General features: G+C 42.4%; 1 protein-coding gene across 1 annotated transcript in view; it reads left to right on the forward strand.

Annotated features, from left to right (window-relative positions):
* LOC135575030 (kinesin-like protein KIF13A) overlaps positions 1-538 on the forward strand; it is a 7,995-nt gene extending 7,457 nt beyond the window's left edge. The window contains exons 3-4 of the mRNA XM_065027160.1: positions 305-360; positions 492-538. Of these exons, the coding sequence (XP_064883232.1) occupies positions 305-360; positions 492-538 (103 nt within the window). The remainder of the gene's footprint in view (positions 1-304; positions 361-491) is intronic.
* Positions 539-16,645: the final 16,107 nt, after the last annotated feature.

Below are 16,645 nucleotides of genomic sequence, written 5' to 3' on the forward strand. Positions count from 1 at the left end.
ATAATTTTGCACGCCCAATTTTTCAGTTTTTGATTTGTTAAAAAAGTTTGAAATATCCAATAAATGTCGTTCCACTTCATGATTGTGTCCCACTTGTTGTTGATTCTTCACAAAAAATACAGTTTTATATCTTTATGTTTGAAGCCTGAAATGTGGCAAAAGGTCGCAAAGTTCAAGGGGGCCGAATACTTTCGCAAGGCACTGTATGTCTGCTTTTAGACATTCCACAAGCTTAGAGTTAGTCTCTCTGTGGTGCTGTTTGAAACTGATTCTGAGCCTGTGTTCTACTCTTTCACTGTTACAGGGCCCCCTCTGCTGGGATGGAAGCTCACTTCCCAGTCCTCTTCCTGGACTTGAATGGTAAAGGCCTGGAATACATCAGACTCTGTGTGTCTCTGTCACCTCTACAGCAGACGACCTGACAGTGAATCAACAGTTAACAGGACTTAACCTCTAACATCAGACTCTGTGTGTCTCTGTCACCTCTACAGCAGACGACCTGACAGTGACTCAACAGTTAACAGGACTTAACCTCTAACATCAGACTTTGTGTGTCACCTCTACAGCAGACGACCTGACAGTGACTCAACAGTTAACAGGACTTAACCTCTAACATCAGACTTTGTGTGTCTCTGTCACCTCTAACATCAGACTTTGTGTGTCTCTGTCACCTCTAACATCAGACTCTGTGTGTCCTCTACAGCAGACGACCTGACAGTGACTCAACAGTTAACGGGACCCAACGCTGCCGGGGTTAACTCTATCCTGCCCAAGGAGCACGGCAGCCAGTTTTTCTACCTGCCAATCCTCAGACACAGTGATGACGAGGTAGAGTACTGTGTGTGTGTGGACGTGTTTCACTATTCTTGTGGGGACCAGAAGTCACACACACAAATATTATGATCAACTGGGGACATTTTGTTGGGGGCATTTTGTTGGTCCCCTTGAGGTCAAATGCTATTTCTATGGGGTTTAGGGTTAAGGTTGCATTAAAGGAGCTAGGGTTAGGTTTAGAGTTAGGAGCTAGGGTTAGGTTTAGAGTTAGGAGCTAGGGTTAGGTTTAGAGTTAGGAGCTAGGGTTAGGTTTAGGGTTAAGAGCTAGGGTTAGGTTTAGAGTTAGGAGCTAGGGTTAGGTTTAGAGTTAGGAGCTAGGGTTAGGTTTAGAGTTAGGAGCTAGGGTTAGGTTTAGGAGCTAGGGTTAGGTTTAGGAGCTAGGGTTAGGTTTAGAGTTAGGAGCTAGGGTTAGGTTTAGAGTTAGGAGCTAGGGTTAGGTTTAGGGTTAGGAGCTAGGTTTAGAGTTAGGAGCTAGGGTTAGGTTTAGGAGCTAGGGTTAGGTTTAGGAGCTAGGGTTAGGTTTAGAGTTAGGAGCTAGGGTTAGGTTTAGAGTTAGGAGCTAGGGTTAGGTTTAGAGTTAGGAGCTAGGGTTAGGTTTAGAGTTAGGAGCTAGGGTTAGGTTTAGGAGCTAGGGTTAGGTTTAGTGTTAGGAGCTAGGGTTAGGTTTAGGGTTAGGAGCTAGGGTTAGGTTTAGAGTTAGGAGCTAGGGTTAGGAGCTAGGTTTAGGGTTAGGAGCTAGGGTTAGGTTTAGAGTTAGGAGCTAGGGTTAGGTTTAGAGTTAGGAGCTAGTGTTAGGTTTAGAGTTAGGAGCTAGGGTTAGGTTTAGAGTTAGGAGCTAGGGTTAGGTTTAGAGTTAGGAGCTAGGGTTAGGTTTAGAGTTAGGAGCTAGGGTTAGAGTTAGGAGCTAGGGTTAGGCGTTAGGGTTAGGAGTTAGGGTTAGGAGCTAGGAGTTAGGGTTAGGTTTAGAGTTAGGAGCTAGGTTTAGGGTTAGGAGCTAGGGTTAGGGTTAGGAGCTAGGGTTAGGAGCTAGGGTTAGGGTTAGGAGCTAGGGTTAGGTTTAGAGTTAGGAGCTAGGTTTAGAGTTAGGCGTTAGGGTTAGGAGCTAGGGTTAGGTTTAGTGTTAGGAGCTAGGGTTAGGTTTAGGGTTAGGAGCTAGGGTTAGGTTTAGAGTTAGGAGCTAGGGTTAGGAGCTAGGTTTAGGGTTAGGAGCTAGGGTTAGGTTTAGAGTTAGGAGCTAGGGTTAGGTTTAGAGTTAGGAGCTAGGGTTAGGTTTAGAGTTAGGAGCTAGGGTTAGGTTTAGAGTTAGGAGCTAGGGTTAGGTTTAGAGTTAGGAGCTAGGGTTAGAGTTAGGAGCTAGGGTTAGGCGTTAGGGTTAGGAGTTAGGGTTAGGAGTTAGGGTTAGGTTTAGAGTTAGGAGCTAGGTTTAGGGTTAGGAGCTAGGGTTAGGGTTAGGAGCTAGGGTTAGGAGCTAGGGTTAGGGTTAGGAGCTAGGGTTAGGTTTAGAGTTAGGAGCTAGGTTTAGAGTTAGGCGTTAGGGTTAGGAGCTAGGAGTTAGGGTTAGGAGCTAGGGTTAGGTTTGGGTTAAGGTTACGTTAAGGGTTAAGAGCTAGCGTTAGGTTTAGGGTTACGAGCTAGCGTTAGGTTTAGGGTTAGGAGCTAGCGTTAGGTTTAGGGTTAGGAGCTAGCGTTAGGTTTAGGGTTAGGAGCTAGGGTTAGATTTAGGAACTAGGTTTAAGAACTAGGGTTAGAGTAAGAGTACGGGTTAGGTTTAGGGTTAGGGAAATTTGATTTTGAATTAGACTGAATTGTGTGTCCCCACAAGGTTAGCTGTACAAGAGAGTGTGTGTGTACTGGCCACTTCCCGTTTTTCCAGAAATCCCGGTTGGAAGATTCCCAGAATCAGGAGGAAATATGCAGGAAACCGGGAAGTCCTCCAATCAGGAGGTGAAAACCTGAGAATAATAGTTGTGTTTTCCACCTCCTGTCACCAGGTGTCAGCGCTGTGCTCCTGGGACTCATCCATCCACGACTCTGTGCACCTGAACCGCGTGACGTCACCCAACGAACGTATCTACGTGATCATTAAAGCCACAGTGCAGCTCAGCCATCCTGTCTCCATGGAGCTGGTGCTGCGCAAGAGGATCTCTGTCAACATCTACAACAAACAGGTCTGGACTGGAGACACACACACACACACACACACAGACTGACACACACACACACACACAGTCTGACACACACACACACAGACTGACAGACAAACACACACACACAGACTGACAGACACACACACACACACTGACAGACACACACACACACACACACAGACTGACACACACACAAACACACAGACTGACAGACACACACACACACACACAGACTGACAGACACACACTGACAGACACACACACACACACACACAGACTGACAGACACACACACACAGACTGACAGACACCCACACACAGACTGACAGACAGACACACACACACACACACACACACACAGAGACTGACATACAGACACACACACAGACTGACAGACACACACACACACACACACACACAGACTGACAGACACACACACACACACAGACTGACAGACAAACACACACAGACTGACAGACACACACACACACAGACTGACAGACACACACACACACACAGACTGACAGACACACACACAGACTGACAGACAGACACACACACAGACTGACAGACACACACACACACAGACTGACAGACAGACACACACACACAGACTGACAGACACACACACAGACAGACACACACACAGACTGACAGACACACACACACACACAGACTGACAGACACACACACACACACAGACTGACACACACACACACAGACAGACACACACACACACACAGACTAACACACACACACACACAGACTGACAGACAGACACACACACAGACTGACAGACAGACAGACTGACAGACAGACACACAGACTGACAGACACACACACAGACTGACAGACACACACACACACACAGACTAACACACACACACACAGACTGACAGACAGACACACAGACAGACACACACACAGACTGACACACAGACAAACATCTGTCAACATCTACAACAAACAGCACTGACCGGCCTGGTGACTACTGACATGACTGACAGCACATAATTAGATTAGAGAAACATTAAATCCCAGTTTCCCGACCCAGATTAAGCCTAGTCCTGGACTAACAGGCATGCTAGGACTGGGTTTCACCTCTGTCCGGGAATCCTGCCCTGTAACGCTCTCTGTCTGGCAGCCTGTTACTCAATGTGCAGAACAGGCAGGCTTTCATGAGGATGCCTTAAAATAGTCTTTTTATTCCATGTTGTTTTTCTCTGTCGAGAGCTTCACCCAGAGTCTGAAGAGAAGGATGTCCTTGAAGAACACACTGTACTCAGTACTGATCCACCATGTTGTCTTTCTCTGTCGTAGAGCTTCACCCAGAGTCTGAAGAGAAGGATGTCCTTGAAGAACACACTGTACTCCTGTGGAGTCACCTATGAGATTCTGTCAAATATACCAAAGGTAAACAGCTTCACTGTTCCTGTGTGATGCCAGTGTCACTGTGTTAAATATAGTATACCAACAATAACTAGTCTGAACCATCTGCAGGGGACTAGTATCCAAATAAAGTTAGAAACTATTTTATTTCATTTTTGGTATCCAGAGAAAATGGTACAATAAAAGTATTGTTCATTCATTTTCTTAAGGAGTGAGGGAGTCCCCTTCTCACATGTTTTAGGTGTATTTAATTGGACAGGTTGTATTTTATATCAAATCAAAGGTTATGTGTCACATGCTTGGTAGACAACAGGTGTAGACTGACGTTGAAATGCTTCCTTACGGGTCCTTTTCCAACAATGCAGTTAAAGATCAAATAAAACATTGTGACAGTGAATAACAAATAAAAATAACAAGTAGAAATAACATGGCTATCTATATACAGGAAGTAGAAATAACATGGCTATCTATATACAGGAAGTAGAAAATAACATGGCTATCTATATACAGGAAGTAGAAATAACATGGCTATCTATATACAGGAAGTAGAAAATAACATGGTTATCTATATACAGGAAGTAGAAATAACATGGCTATCTATATACAGGAAGTAGAAAATAACATGGCTATCTATATACAGGAAGTAGAAAATAACATGGCTATCTATATACAGGAAGTAGAAAATAACATGGTTATCTATATACAGGAAGTAGAAAATAACATGGCTATCTATATACAGGAAGTAGAAAATAACATGGCTATCTATATACAGGAAGTAGAAATAACATGGCTATCTATATACAGGAAGTAGAAAATAACATGGCTATCTATATACAGGAAGTAGAAAATAACATGGCTATCTATATACAGGAAGTAGAAAATAACATGGCTATCTATATACAGGAAGTAGAAAATAACATGGCTATCTATATACAGGAAGTAGAAAATAACATGGCTATCTATATACAGGAAGTAGAAAATAACATGGCTATCTATATAGAGGAAGTAGAAAATAACATGGCTATCTATATAGAGGAAGTAGAAAATAACATGGCTATCTATATAGAGAAATAACATGGCTATCTACATACAGGAAGTAGAAAATAACATGGCTATCTATATACAGGGAGTAGAAAATAACATGGCTATCTATATACAGGGGGTAGAAAATAACATGGCTATCTATATACAGGGAGTAGAAAATAACATGGCTAAATACAGTGAGTAGAAAATAACATGGCTATCTATATACAGGAAGTAGAAAATAACATGGTTATATACAGGAAGTAGAAAATAACATGGTTATCTATATACAGGGAGTAGAAAATAACATGGCTGTCTATATACAGGAAGTAGAAAATAACATGGCTAAATACAGGAAGTAGAAAATAACATGGTTATATACAGGAAGTAGAAAATAACATGGTTATCTATATACAAGAAGTAGAAAATAACATGATTATCTATATACAGGGAGTAGAAAATAACATGATTATCTATATACAGGAAGTAGAAAATAACATGGCTATCTATATACAGGAAGTAGAACATAACATGGCTATCTATATAGAGGAAGTAGAAAATAACATGGCTATCTATATAGAGGAAGTAGAAAATAACATGGCTATCTATATATACAGGAAGTAGAAAATAACATGGCTATCTATATACAGGAAGTAGAAAATAACATGGCTATCTATATACAGGGAGTAGAAAATAACATGGCTATCTATATACTGGAAGTAGAAAATAACATGGCTATCTATATACAGGGAGTAGAAAATAACATGGCTATCTATATAGAGGAAGTAGAAAATAACATGGCTATCTATATAGAGGAAGTAGAAAATAACATGGCTATCTATATATACAGGAAGTAGAAAATAACATGGCTATATATATACAGGAAGTAGAAAATAACATGGCTATATATATACAGGAAGTAGAAAATAACATGGCTATCTATATACAGGGAGTAGAAAATAACATGGCTATCTATATACAGGGAGTAGAAAATAACATGGCTAAATACAGTGAGTAGAAAATAACATGGCTATCTATATACAGGAAGTAGAAAATAACATGGCTATCTATATACAGGGAGTAGAAAATAACATGGCTATCTATATACTGGAAGTAGAAAATAACATGGCTATCTATATACAGGGAGTAGAAAATAACATGGCTATCTATATAGAGGAAGTAGAAAATAACATGGCTATCTATATAGAGGAAGTAGAAAATAACATGGCTATCTATATATACAGGAAGTAGAAAATAACATGGCTATATATATACAGGAAGTAGAAAATAACATGGCTATATATATACAGGAAGTAGAAAATAACATGGCTATCTATATACAGGGAGTAGAAAATAACATGGCTATCTATATACAGGGAGTAGAAAATAACATGGCTAAATACAGTGAGTAGAAAATAACATGGCTATCTATATACAGGAAGTAGAAAATAACATGGCTATCTATATACAGGGAGTAGAAAATAACATGGCTATCTATATACTGGAAGTAGAAAATAACATGGCTATCTATATACAGGGAGTAGAAAATAACATGGCTATCTATATAGAGGAAGTAGAAAATAACATGGCTATCTATATAGAGGAAGTATAAAATAACATGGCTATCTATATATACAGGAAGTAGAAAATAACATGGCTATATATATACAGGAAGTAGAAAATAACATGGCTATATATATACAGGAAGTAGAAAATAACATGGCTATCTATATACAGGGAGTAGAAAATAACATGGCTATCTATATACAGGGAGTAGAAAATAACATGGCTAAATACAGTGAGTAGAAAATAACATGGCTATCTATATACAGGAAGTAGAAAATAACATGGTTATATACAGGAAGTAGAAAATAACATGGTTATATACAGGAAGTAGAAAATAACATGGTTATCTATATACAAGAAGTAGAAAATAACATGATTATCTATATACAGGGAGTAGAAAATAACATGGTTATCTATATAAAGGAAGTAGAAAATAACATGGCTATCTATATAGAGGAAGTAGAACATAACATGGCTATCTATATACAGGAAGTAGAAAATAACATGGCTATCTATATACAGGGAGTAGAAAATAACATGGCTATCTATATAAAGGAAGTAGAAAATAACATGGCTATCTATATACAGGGAGTAGAAAATAACATGGCTGTCTATATACAGGAAGTAGAAAATAACATGGCTAAATACAGGAAGTAGAAAATAACATGGTTATCTATATACAGGAAGTCGAAAATAACATGGTTATCTATATACAGGGAGTAGAAAATAACATGGCTGTCTATATACAGGAAGTAGAAAATAACATGGCTAAATACAGGAAGTAGAAAATAACATGGTTATCTATATACAGGGAGTAGAAATAACATGGCTATCTATATAGAGGAAGTAGAAAATAACATGGCTATATACAGGAAGTAGAAAATAACATGGCTACATTGTTAACTCTCTTAGACAGCTATACCACCATAGGACACAGTTTGGTTAACTCTCTTGTAATATAATAATATTGTGTTTTATTGTAATATAATAATGGTGTATTGTCATATAATAATGTTGTAATGTAATGTAATAATGTTGTGTTGTAATGTAATATAATAATAGTGTTGTATTGTAATTTAATAATGTTGTATTGTAATATAATAATGTTGTATTGTATTGTAATATGATAATGTTGTGTTGTAATATAATAATGTTGTATTGTATTGTAATATGATAATGTTGTATTGTATTGTAATATGATAATGTTGTATTGTATTGTAATATGATAATGTTGTATTGTATTGTAATATGATAATGTTGTATTGTAATATGATAATGTTGTAATGTACTATGATAATGTTGTATTGTAATACGATAATGGTGTAATGTACTATGATAATGCTGTATTGTGTTGTAATATGGTAATGTTGTAATGTAATATGATAATGTTGTAATGTAATATGATAATGTTGTAATGTAATATGATAATGCTGTGATGTAATAATGTTGTATTGTCATATAATAATGTTGTATTGTATTGTAATATGATAATGTTGTGATGTAATAATGGTGTGTCCAGGCGTCTGAGGAGCCTGAGGAGAGAGAGACTCTGGCCCTGATGGCAGCGAGGGGAGACGGTGAGGAGAGTCAGGATGGACAGACCTACATAGAGCAATACACCAGAGGACTTCTGGAGGTGGAGAATATACTGAGCCTGGAGAGACTCAGACAGGTACCTCTCACACACACACTTCACATACTTCACACACACACACTTCACACACACACTTCACACACACTACACAAACACACACTTCACACACACTACACTTCACACACACACACACTTCACACACACACACTTTTCACATACACACACTTCACGCTGTTGAATCGTACTGCCTCTTGCTGTTACACATGGTAAATGAGGAGTTTAGATGTGTGTGAATCCTGTGTGGTTTGTGTAACGGAGGTTTCTAGATGGATCACTGCCAACCACATTTCTCTCTGGGGACAATAACGTTTGTTTGATTGATGTCATCAGGCGGTGACGGTGAAGGAAGCTCTGTCTGTTAAAGGGAGAAACATCAGAAGGAGCTTCAGCACCCCCAACGTACAGCACGTAAGAGACACACACACACACACCAGTACCCCCAACGTACAGCACGTAAGAGACACATACACACCAGTACCCCCAACGTACAGCACGTAAGAGACACACACACACCAGCACCCCCAACGTACAGCATGTAAGAGACACACACACACCAGCACCCCCAACGTACAGCACGTAAGAGACACACACACACCAGCACCCCCAACGTACAGCACGTAAGAGACACATACACACACCAGCACCCCCAACGTACAGCACGCAAGAGACACACACCAGTACCCCCAACGTACAGCACGTAAGAGACACACACACCAGCACCCCCAACGTACAGCATGTAAGAGACACACACACCAGTACCCCCAACGTACAGCACGTAAGAGACACACACACCAGCACCCCCAACGTACAGCACGTAAGAGACACATACACACCAGCACCCCCAACGTACAGCACGTAAGAGACACACACACCAGCACCCCCAACGTACAGCACGTAAGAGACATACACACACCAGTACCCCCAACGTACAGCACTTAAGAGACATACACACACACACCAGCACCCCCAACGTAGAAAATGTAAGAGACACACACACACACCAGCACCCCCAACGTACAGCACGTAAGAGACATACACACACAAACACCAGCACCCCCAACGTAGAAAATGTAAGAGACACACACACACACCAGCACCCCCAACGTACAGCATGTAAGAGACACACACACACACCAGCACCCCCAACGTAGAAAATGTAAGAGACACACACACACACACCAGCACCCCCAACGTAGAAAATGTAAGAGACACACACACACACCAGTACCCCCAACGTAGAAAATGTAAGACACACACACACACCAGTACCCCCAACGTAGAAAATGTAAGAGACACACACACACACACCAGCACCCCCAACGTAGAAAATGTAAGACACACACACACACCAGTACCCCCAACGTAGAAAATGTAAGAGACACACACACACACCAGTACCCCCAACGTAGAAAATGTAAGAGACACACACACACACCAGTACCCCCAACGTAGAAAATGTAAGAGACACACACACACACCAGTACCCCCAACGTAGAAAATGTAAGAGACACACACACACACACCAGTACCCCCAACGTAGAAAATGTAAGAGACACACACACACACCAGTACCCCCAACGTAGAAAATGTAAGAGACACACACACACACCAGTACCCCCAACATACAGCATGTAAGACAGAAATGTGTGTGTCAGTGAGAGTTAGTGATCACTTGCTGTTGTTTTCCAGACTTCCTGCAGCAAAACAGACCTGATTGGCTGGGAGGATGTAGACTGGACGGTACAGTACAGTAGGATGGTTCATTATTATAAACAGACCTGATTGGCTGGGAGGATGTAGACTGGAAGGTACAGTACAGTAGGATGGTTCATTATTATAAACAGACCTGATTGGCTGGGAGGATGTAGACTGGAAGGTACAGTAGGATGGTTCATTATTATAAACAGACCTGATTGGCTGGGAGGATGTAGACTGGACGGTACAGTACAGTAGGATGGTTCATTATTATAAACAGACCTGATTGGCTGGGAGGATGTAGACTGGAAGGTACAGTACAGTAGGATGGTTCATTATTATAAACAGACCTGATTGGCTGGGAGGATGTAGACTGGAAGGTACAGTACAGTAGGATGGTTCATTATTATAAACAGACCTGATTGGCTGGGAGGATGTGGAGGAGACTGGAAGTACTGGTTCATTATTATAAACAGACCTGATTGGCTGGGAGGATGTAGACTGAAGGTACAGTAGGATGGTTCATTATTATAAACAGACCTGATTGGCTGGGAGGATGTAGACTGGAAGGTACAGTACAGTAGGATGGTTCATTATTATAAACAGACCTGATTGGCTGGGAGGATGTAGACTGGACGGTACAGTACAGTAGGATGGTTCATTATTATAAACAGACCTGATTGGCTGGGAGGATGTAGACTGGAAGGTACAGTACAGTAGGATGGTTCATTATTATAAACAGACCTGATTGGCTGGGAGGATGTAGACTGGACGGTACAGTACAGTAGGATGGTTCATTATTATAAACAGACCTGATTGGCTGGGAGGATGTAGACTGGACGGTACAGTACAGTAGGATGGTTCATTATTATAAACAGACCTGATTGGCTGGGAGGATGTAGACTGGACGGTACAGTACAGTAGGATGGATCATTATTATAAACAGACCTGATTGGCTGGGAGGATGTAGACTGGAAGGTACAGTACAGTAGGATGGTTCATTATTATAAACAGACCTGATTGGCTGGGAGGATGTAGACTGGAAGGTACAGTACAGTAGGATGGTTCATTATTATAAACAGACCTGATTGGCTGGAAGGGAGGATGGTTCATTATTATAAACAGACTGATTGGCTGGGAATGTCGGTCCTGGAAGGTACAGTACAGTAGGATGGTTCATTATTATAAACAGACCTGATTGGCTGGGAGGATGTAGACTGGAAGGTACAGTAGGATGGTTCATTATTATAAACAGACCTGATTGGCTGGGAGGATGTAGACTGGACGGTACAGTACAGTAGGATGGTTCATTATTATAAACAGACCTGATTGGCTGGGAGGATGTAGACTGGAAGGTACAGTAGGATGGTTCATTATTATAAACAGACCTGATTGGCTGGGAGGATGTAGACTGGACGGTACAGTACAGTAGGATGGTTCATTATTATAAACAGACCTGATTGGCTGGGACCTGGATGTCCAGACTGGACGGTACAGTACAGCAGTATGACTCATTTATTAAACAGTCTGTCTCCAGGACCATTGGATCTCTGTCTTTCTGTCCAGGTCTTGTGATCTAACCCATAGAATGGAAATGTCTAATAATACTGTACTGTCTGGTCCTCCAGGGTCATTGTGACTCTAACCTGTCTGTCTGGTCCTCCAGGACCATTGTGACTCTAACCTGTCTGTCTGGTCCTCCAGGACCATTGTGACTCTAACCTGTCTGTCTGGTCCTCCAGGACCATTGTGACTCTAACCTGTCTGTGTGGTCCTCCAGGACCATTGTGACCTTCATCAGGATGTCTCTGACTGCACTCCCCAGGACGGTGGTTCTCTGTGTGGGACGCCACTCAGAAACAAGACGGAGAATCACGGTAAACAACCAGAAATCAGCAGCATCAACTCCAGCTATAGTTGAGACCAGGAGGCCTGCCCAGGAAACTCTTGTTTTAGATCATATTTATGGCCCTGAGTGTTTCTCAGTCAGGAAAACCTCCAGGCCCTCCCTCCGTATGAGGACTGTAATAGGAACTCAATGGCTGGTTTCCCAGACAGATTAAGAATAGTGTAGGACTAAAAATCATTCTAAATGTAGAATTTAAAGAGCTATGATGTTTGTTTTTACTAGTGCGTTCCCCCTCAGGTCTAGTACCAGAGAGCCCCACCTTCTTCAACTCCAGCCCGTTCAAGGCCCTCTCTCCCCAGACGCCCAAGTTCCTCAAGTCTCTGCTGCCGGTCAGAGAGGAGAGCAAGACCAAGAGAGTCCTGGAGGCACGACCACTACTGGGACAGGAGGTATGGGCCACAACCATCCCTCTCTCTCTTTATCCATCCATCCCTCTCTCTCTCTCTCTAGTCATCTCTGGCCCCTTTTCTCATCTCTCCTCTCTCTCTTTATCCATCCATACCTCTCTCTCTCTCTCTAGTCCTCTCTGGCCCCTTTTATCTCATCTCTCCTCTCTCTCTCTCTCTCTCTCTCTCTCTCTGTCTCTCTAGTCATCTCTGGCCCCTTTTATCTCATCTCTCCTCTCTCTCTTTATCCATCCATCCCTCCCTCTTTCTCTCTCTAGTCCTCTCTGGCCCCTTTTATCTCATCTCTCTCTCTCTCTCTCTCTCTCTCTCTCTCTCTCTCTCTCTAGTCATCTCTGGCCCCTTTTATCTCATCTCTCCTCTCTCTCTTTATCCATCCATCCCCCTCTCTCTCTCTCTTTCTCTCTAGCTATCTCTGGCCCCGTTTATCTCATCTCCCCTCTCTATCCATCCATCCATCCCTCTCTCTCTCTCTCTCTCTCTCTAGTCCTCTCTGGCCCCGTTTATCTAATCTCTCCTCTCTTTCTTTATCCATCCAGCTTGCTCTCTCTCTCTCTCTCTCTCTCTCTAGTCATCTCTGGCCCCTTTTATCTCATTTCTTTCTGTCTTACCTTATTTCCTTTCCTGTGTTTTGCTTCTTTTTCTCCTTTTTCTTCCCCTGCCGTTCCCATGGTTTCTCTTCATTCTAAGTCCAGTGACATCCCTCCTTGTCTGCAATGTGACAGTATGACAATACGTCAGTAGTAGTCATTGAAAACAGGACATTTTCCCCATTCTAAGTGAATCCAGTACACACAGACGGATATTTACTACATTCGACAGCTACTAATTCTACTAAACCTGTCTGATGATTGCTGATTGTTCTGGCTGAATGTGATCTGCTCACATATGTTTATCTATTGTGTGAATGGGGAGCTCCATGCTCTACATCTATTGTGTGAATGGGGAGCTCCATGCTCTACATCTATTGTGTGAATGGGGAGCTCCATGCTCTAAATCTATCGTGTGAATGGGGAGCTCCATGCTCTACATCTATTGTGTGAATGGGGAACTCCATGCTCTACATCTATTGTGTGAATGGGGACCTCCATGCTCTAAATCTATTGTGTGAATGGGGAGCTCCATGCTCTACATCTATTGTGTGAATGGGGAGCTCCATGCTCTACATCTATTGTGTGAATGGGGAACTCCATGCTCTACATCTATTGTGTGAATGGGGAACTCCATGCTCTACATCTATTGTGTGAATGGGGACCTCCATGCTCTAAATCTATTGTGTGAATGGGGACCTCCATGCTCTAAATCTATTGTGTGAATGGGGAGCTCCATGCTCTACATCTATTGTGTGAATGGGGAGCTCCATGCTCTACATCTATTGTGTGAATGGGGAGCTCCATGCTCTACATCTATTGTGTGAATGGGGAGCTCCATGCTCTACATCTATTGTGTGAATGGGGAGCTCTATGCTCTAAATCTATTGTGTGAATGGGGAGCTCCATGCTCTACATCTATTGTGTGAATGGGGAGCTCCATGCTCTAAATCTATTGTGTGAATGGGGAGCTCCATGCTCTAAATCTATTGTGTGGATGGGGAGCTCCATGCTCTAAATCTATTGTGTGAATGGGGAGCTCCATGCTCTAAATCTATTGTGTGAATGGGGAGCTCCATGCTCTACATCTATTGTGTGAATGGGGAGCTCCATGCTCTACATCTATTGTGTGAATGGGGAGCTACATGCTCTAAATATATTGTGTGAATGGGGAGCTACATGCTCTAAATCTATTGTGTGAATGGGGAGCTCCATGCTCTAAATCTATTGTGTGAATGGGGAGCTCCATGCTCTACATCTATTGTGTGAATGGGGAGCTCCATGCTCTAAATCTATTGTGTGAATGGGGAGCTCCATGCTCTACATCTATTGTGTGAATGGGGAGCTCCATGCTCTACATCTATTGTGTGAATGGGGAGCTACATGCTCTAAATATATTGTGTGAATGGGAGCTACATGCTCTAAATCTATTGTGTGAATGGGGAGCTCCATGCTCTAAATCTATTGTGTGAATGGGGAGCTCCATGCTCTACATCTATTGTGTGAATGGGGAGCTCCATGCTCTACATCTATTGTGTGAATGGGGAGCTCCATGCTCTACATCTATTGTGTGAATGGGGAGCTCCATGCTCTACATCTATTGTGTGAATGGGGAGCTCCATGCTCTACATCTATTGTGTGAATGGGGAACTCCATGCTCTACATCTATTGTGTGAATGGGGAGCTCCATGCTCTAAATCTATTGTGTGGATGGGGAGCTCCATGCTCTAAATCTATTGTGTGAATGGGGAGCTCCATGCTCTAAATCTATTGTGTGAATGGGGAGCTCCATGCTCTACATCTATTGTGTGAATGGGGAGCTCCATGCTCTACATCTATTGTGTGAATGGGGAGCTCCATGCTCTACATCTATTGTGTGAATGGGGAGCTCCATGCTCTACATCTATTGTGTGAATGGGGAGCTACATGCTCTAAATATATTGTGTGAATGGGGAGCTACATGCTCTAAATCTATTGTGTGAATGGGGAGCTCCATGCTCTAAATCTATTGTGTGAATGGGGAGCTCCATACTCTACATCTATTGTGTGAATGGGGAGCTCCATGCTCTACATCTATTGTGTGAATGGGGAGCTCCATGCTCTACATCTATTGTGTGAATGGGGAGCTCCATGCTCTACATCTATTGTGTGAATGGGGAGCTCCATGCTCTACATCTATTGTGTGAATGGGGAGCTCCATGCTCTAAATCTATTGTGTGAATGGGGAGCTCCATGCTCTACATCTATTGTGTGAATGGGGAGCTCCATGCTCTACATCTATTGTGTGAATGGGGAGCTCCATGCTCTACATCTATTGTGTGAATGGGGAGCTCCATGCTCTACATCTATTGTGTGAATGGGGAGCTCCATGCTCTACATCTATTGTGTGAATGGGGAGCTCCATGCTCTACATCTATTGTGTGAATGGGGAGCTCCATGCTCTACATCTATTGTGTGAATGGGGAGCTCCATGCTCTACATCTATTGTGTGAATGGGGAGCTCCATGCTCTACATCTATTGTGTGAATGGGGAGCTCCATGCTCTACATCTATTGTGTGAATGGGGAGCTCCATGCTCTACATCTATTGTGTGAATGGGGAGCTCCATGCTCTACATCTATTGTGTGAATGGGGGCTCCATGCTCTACATCTATTGTGAGAATGGGGAGCTCCATGCTCTACATCTATTGTGTGAATGGGGAACTCCATGCTCTACATCTATTGTGTGAATGGGGAGCTCCATGCTCTAAATTTATTGTGTGAATGGGGAGCTCCATGCTCTACATCTATTGTGTGAATGGGGAGCTCCATGCTCTACATCTATTGTGTGAATGGGGAGCTCCATGCTCTAAATCTATTGTGTGAATGGGGAGCTCCATGCTCTACATCTATTGTGTGAATGGGGAGCTCCATGCTCTACATCTATTGTGTGAATGGGGAGCTACATGCTCTAAATATATTGTGTGAATGGGGAGCTACATGCTCTAAATCTATTGTGTGAATGGGGAGCTCCATGCTCTAAATCTATTGTGTGAATGGGGAGCTCCATGCTCTACATCTATTGTGTGAATGGGGAGCTCCATGCTCTACATCTATTGTGTGAATGGGGAGCTCCATGCTCTACATCTATTGTGTGAATGGGGAGCTCCATGCTCTACATCTATTGTGTGAATGGGGAGCTCCATGCTCTACATCTATTGTGTGAATGGGGAGCTCTATGCTCTAAATCTATTGTGTGAATGGGGAGCTCCATGCTCTACATCTATTGTGTGAATGGGGAGCTCCATGCTCTAAATCTATTGTGTGAATGGGGAGCTCCATGCTCTAAATCTATTGTGTGGATGGGGAGCTCCATGCTCTAAATCTATTGTGTGAATGGGGAGCTCCATGCTCTAAATCTATTGTGTGAATGGGGAGCTCCATGCTCTACATCTA

Source organism: Oncorhynchus nerka, linkage group LG14 (assembly GCF_034236695.1).
Source record: "Oncorhynchus nerka isolate Pitt River linkage group LG14, Oner_Uvic_2.0, whole genome shotgun sequence".
Classification (NCBI taxonomy): Eukaryota; Metazoa; Chordata; class Actinopteri; order Salmoniformes; family Salmonidae; genus Oncorhynchus; species Oncorhynchus nerka.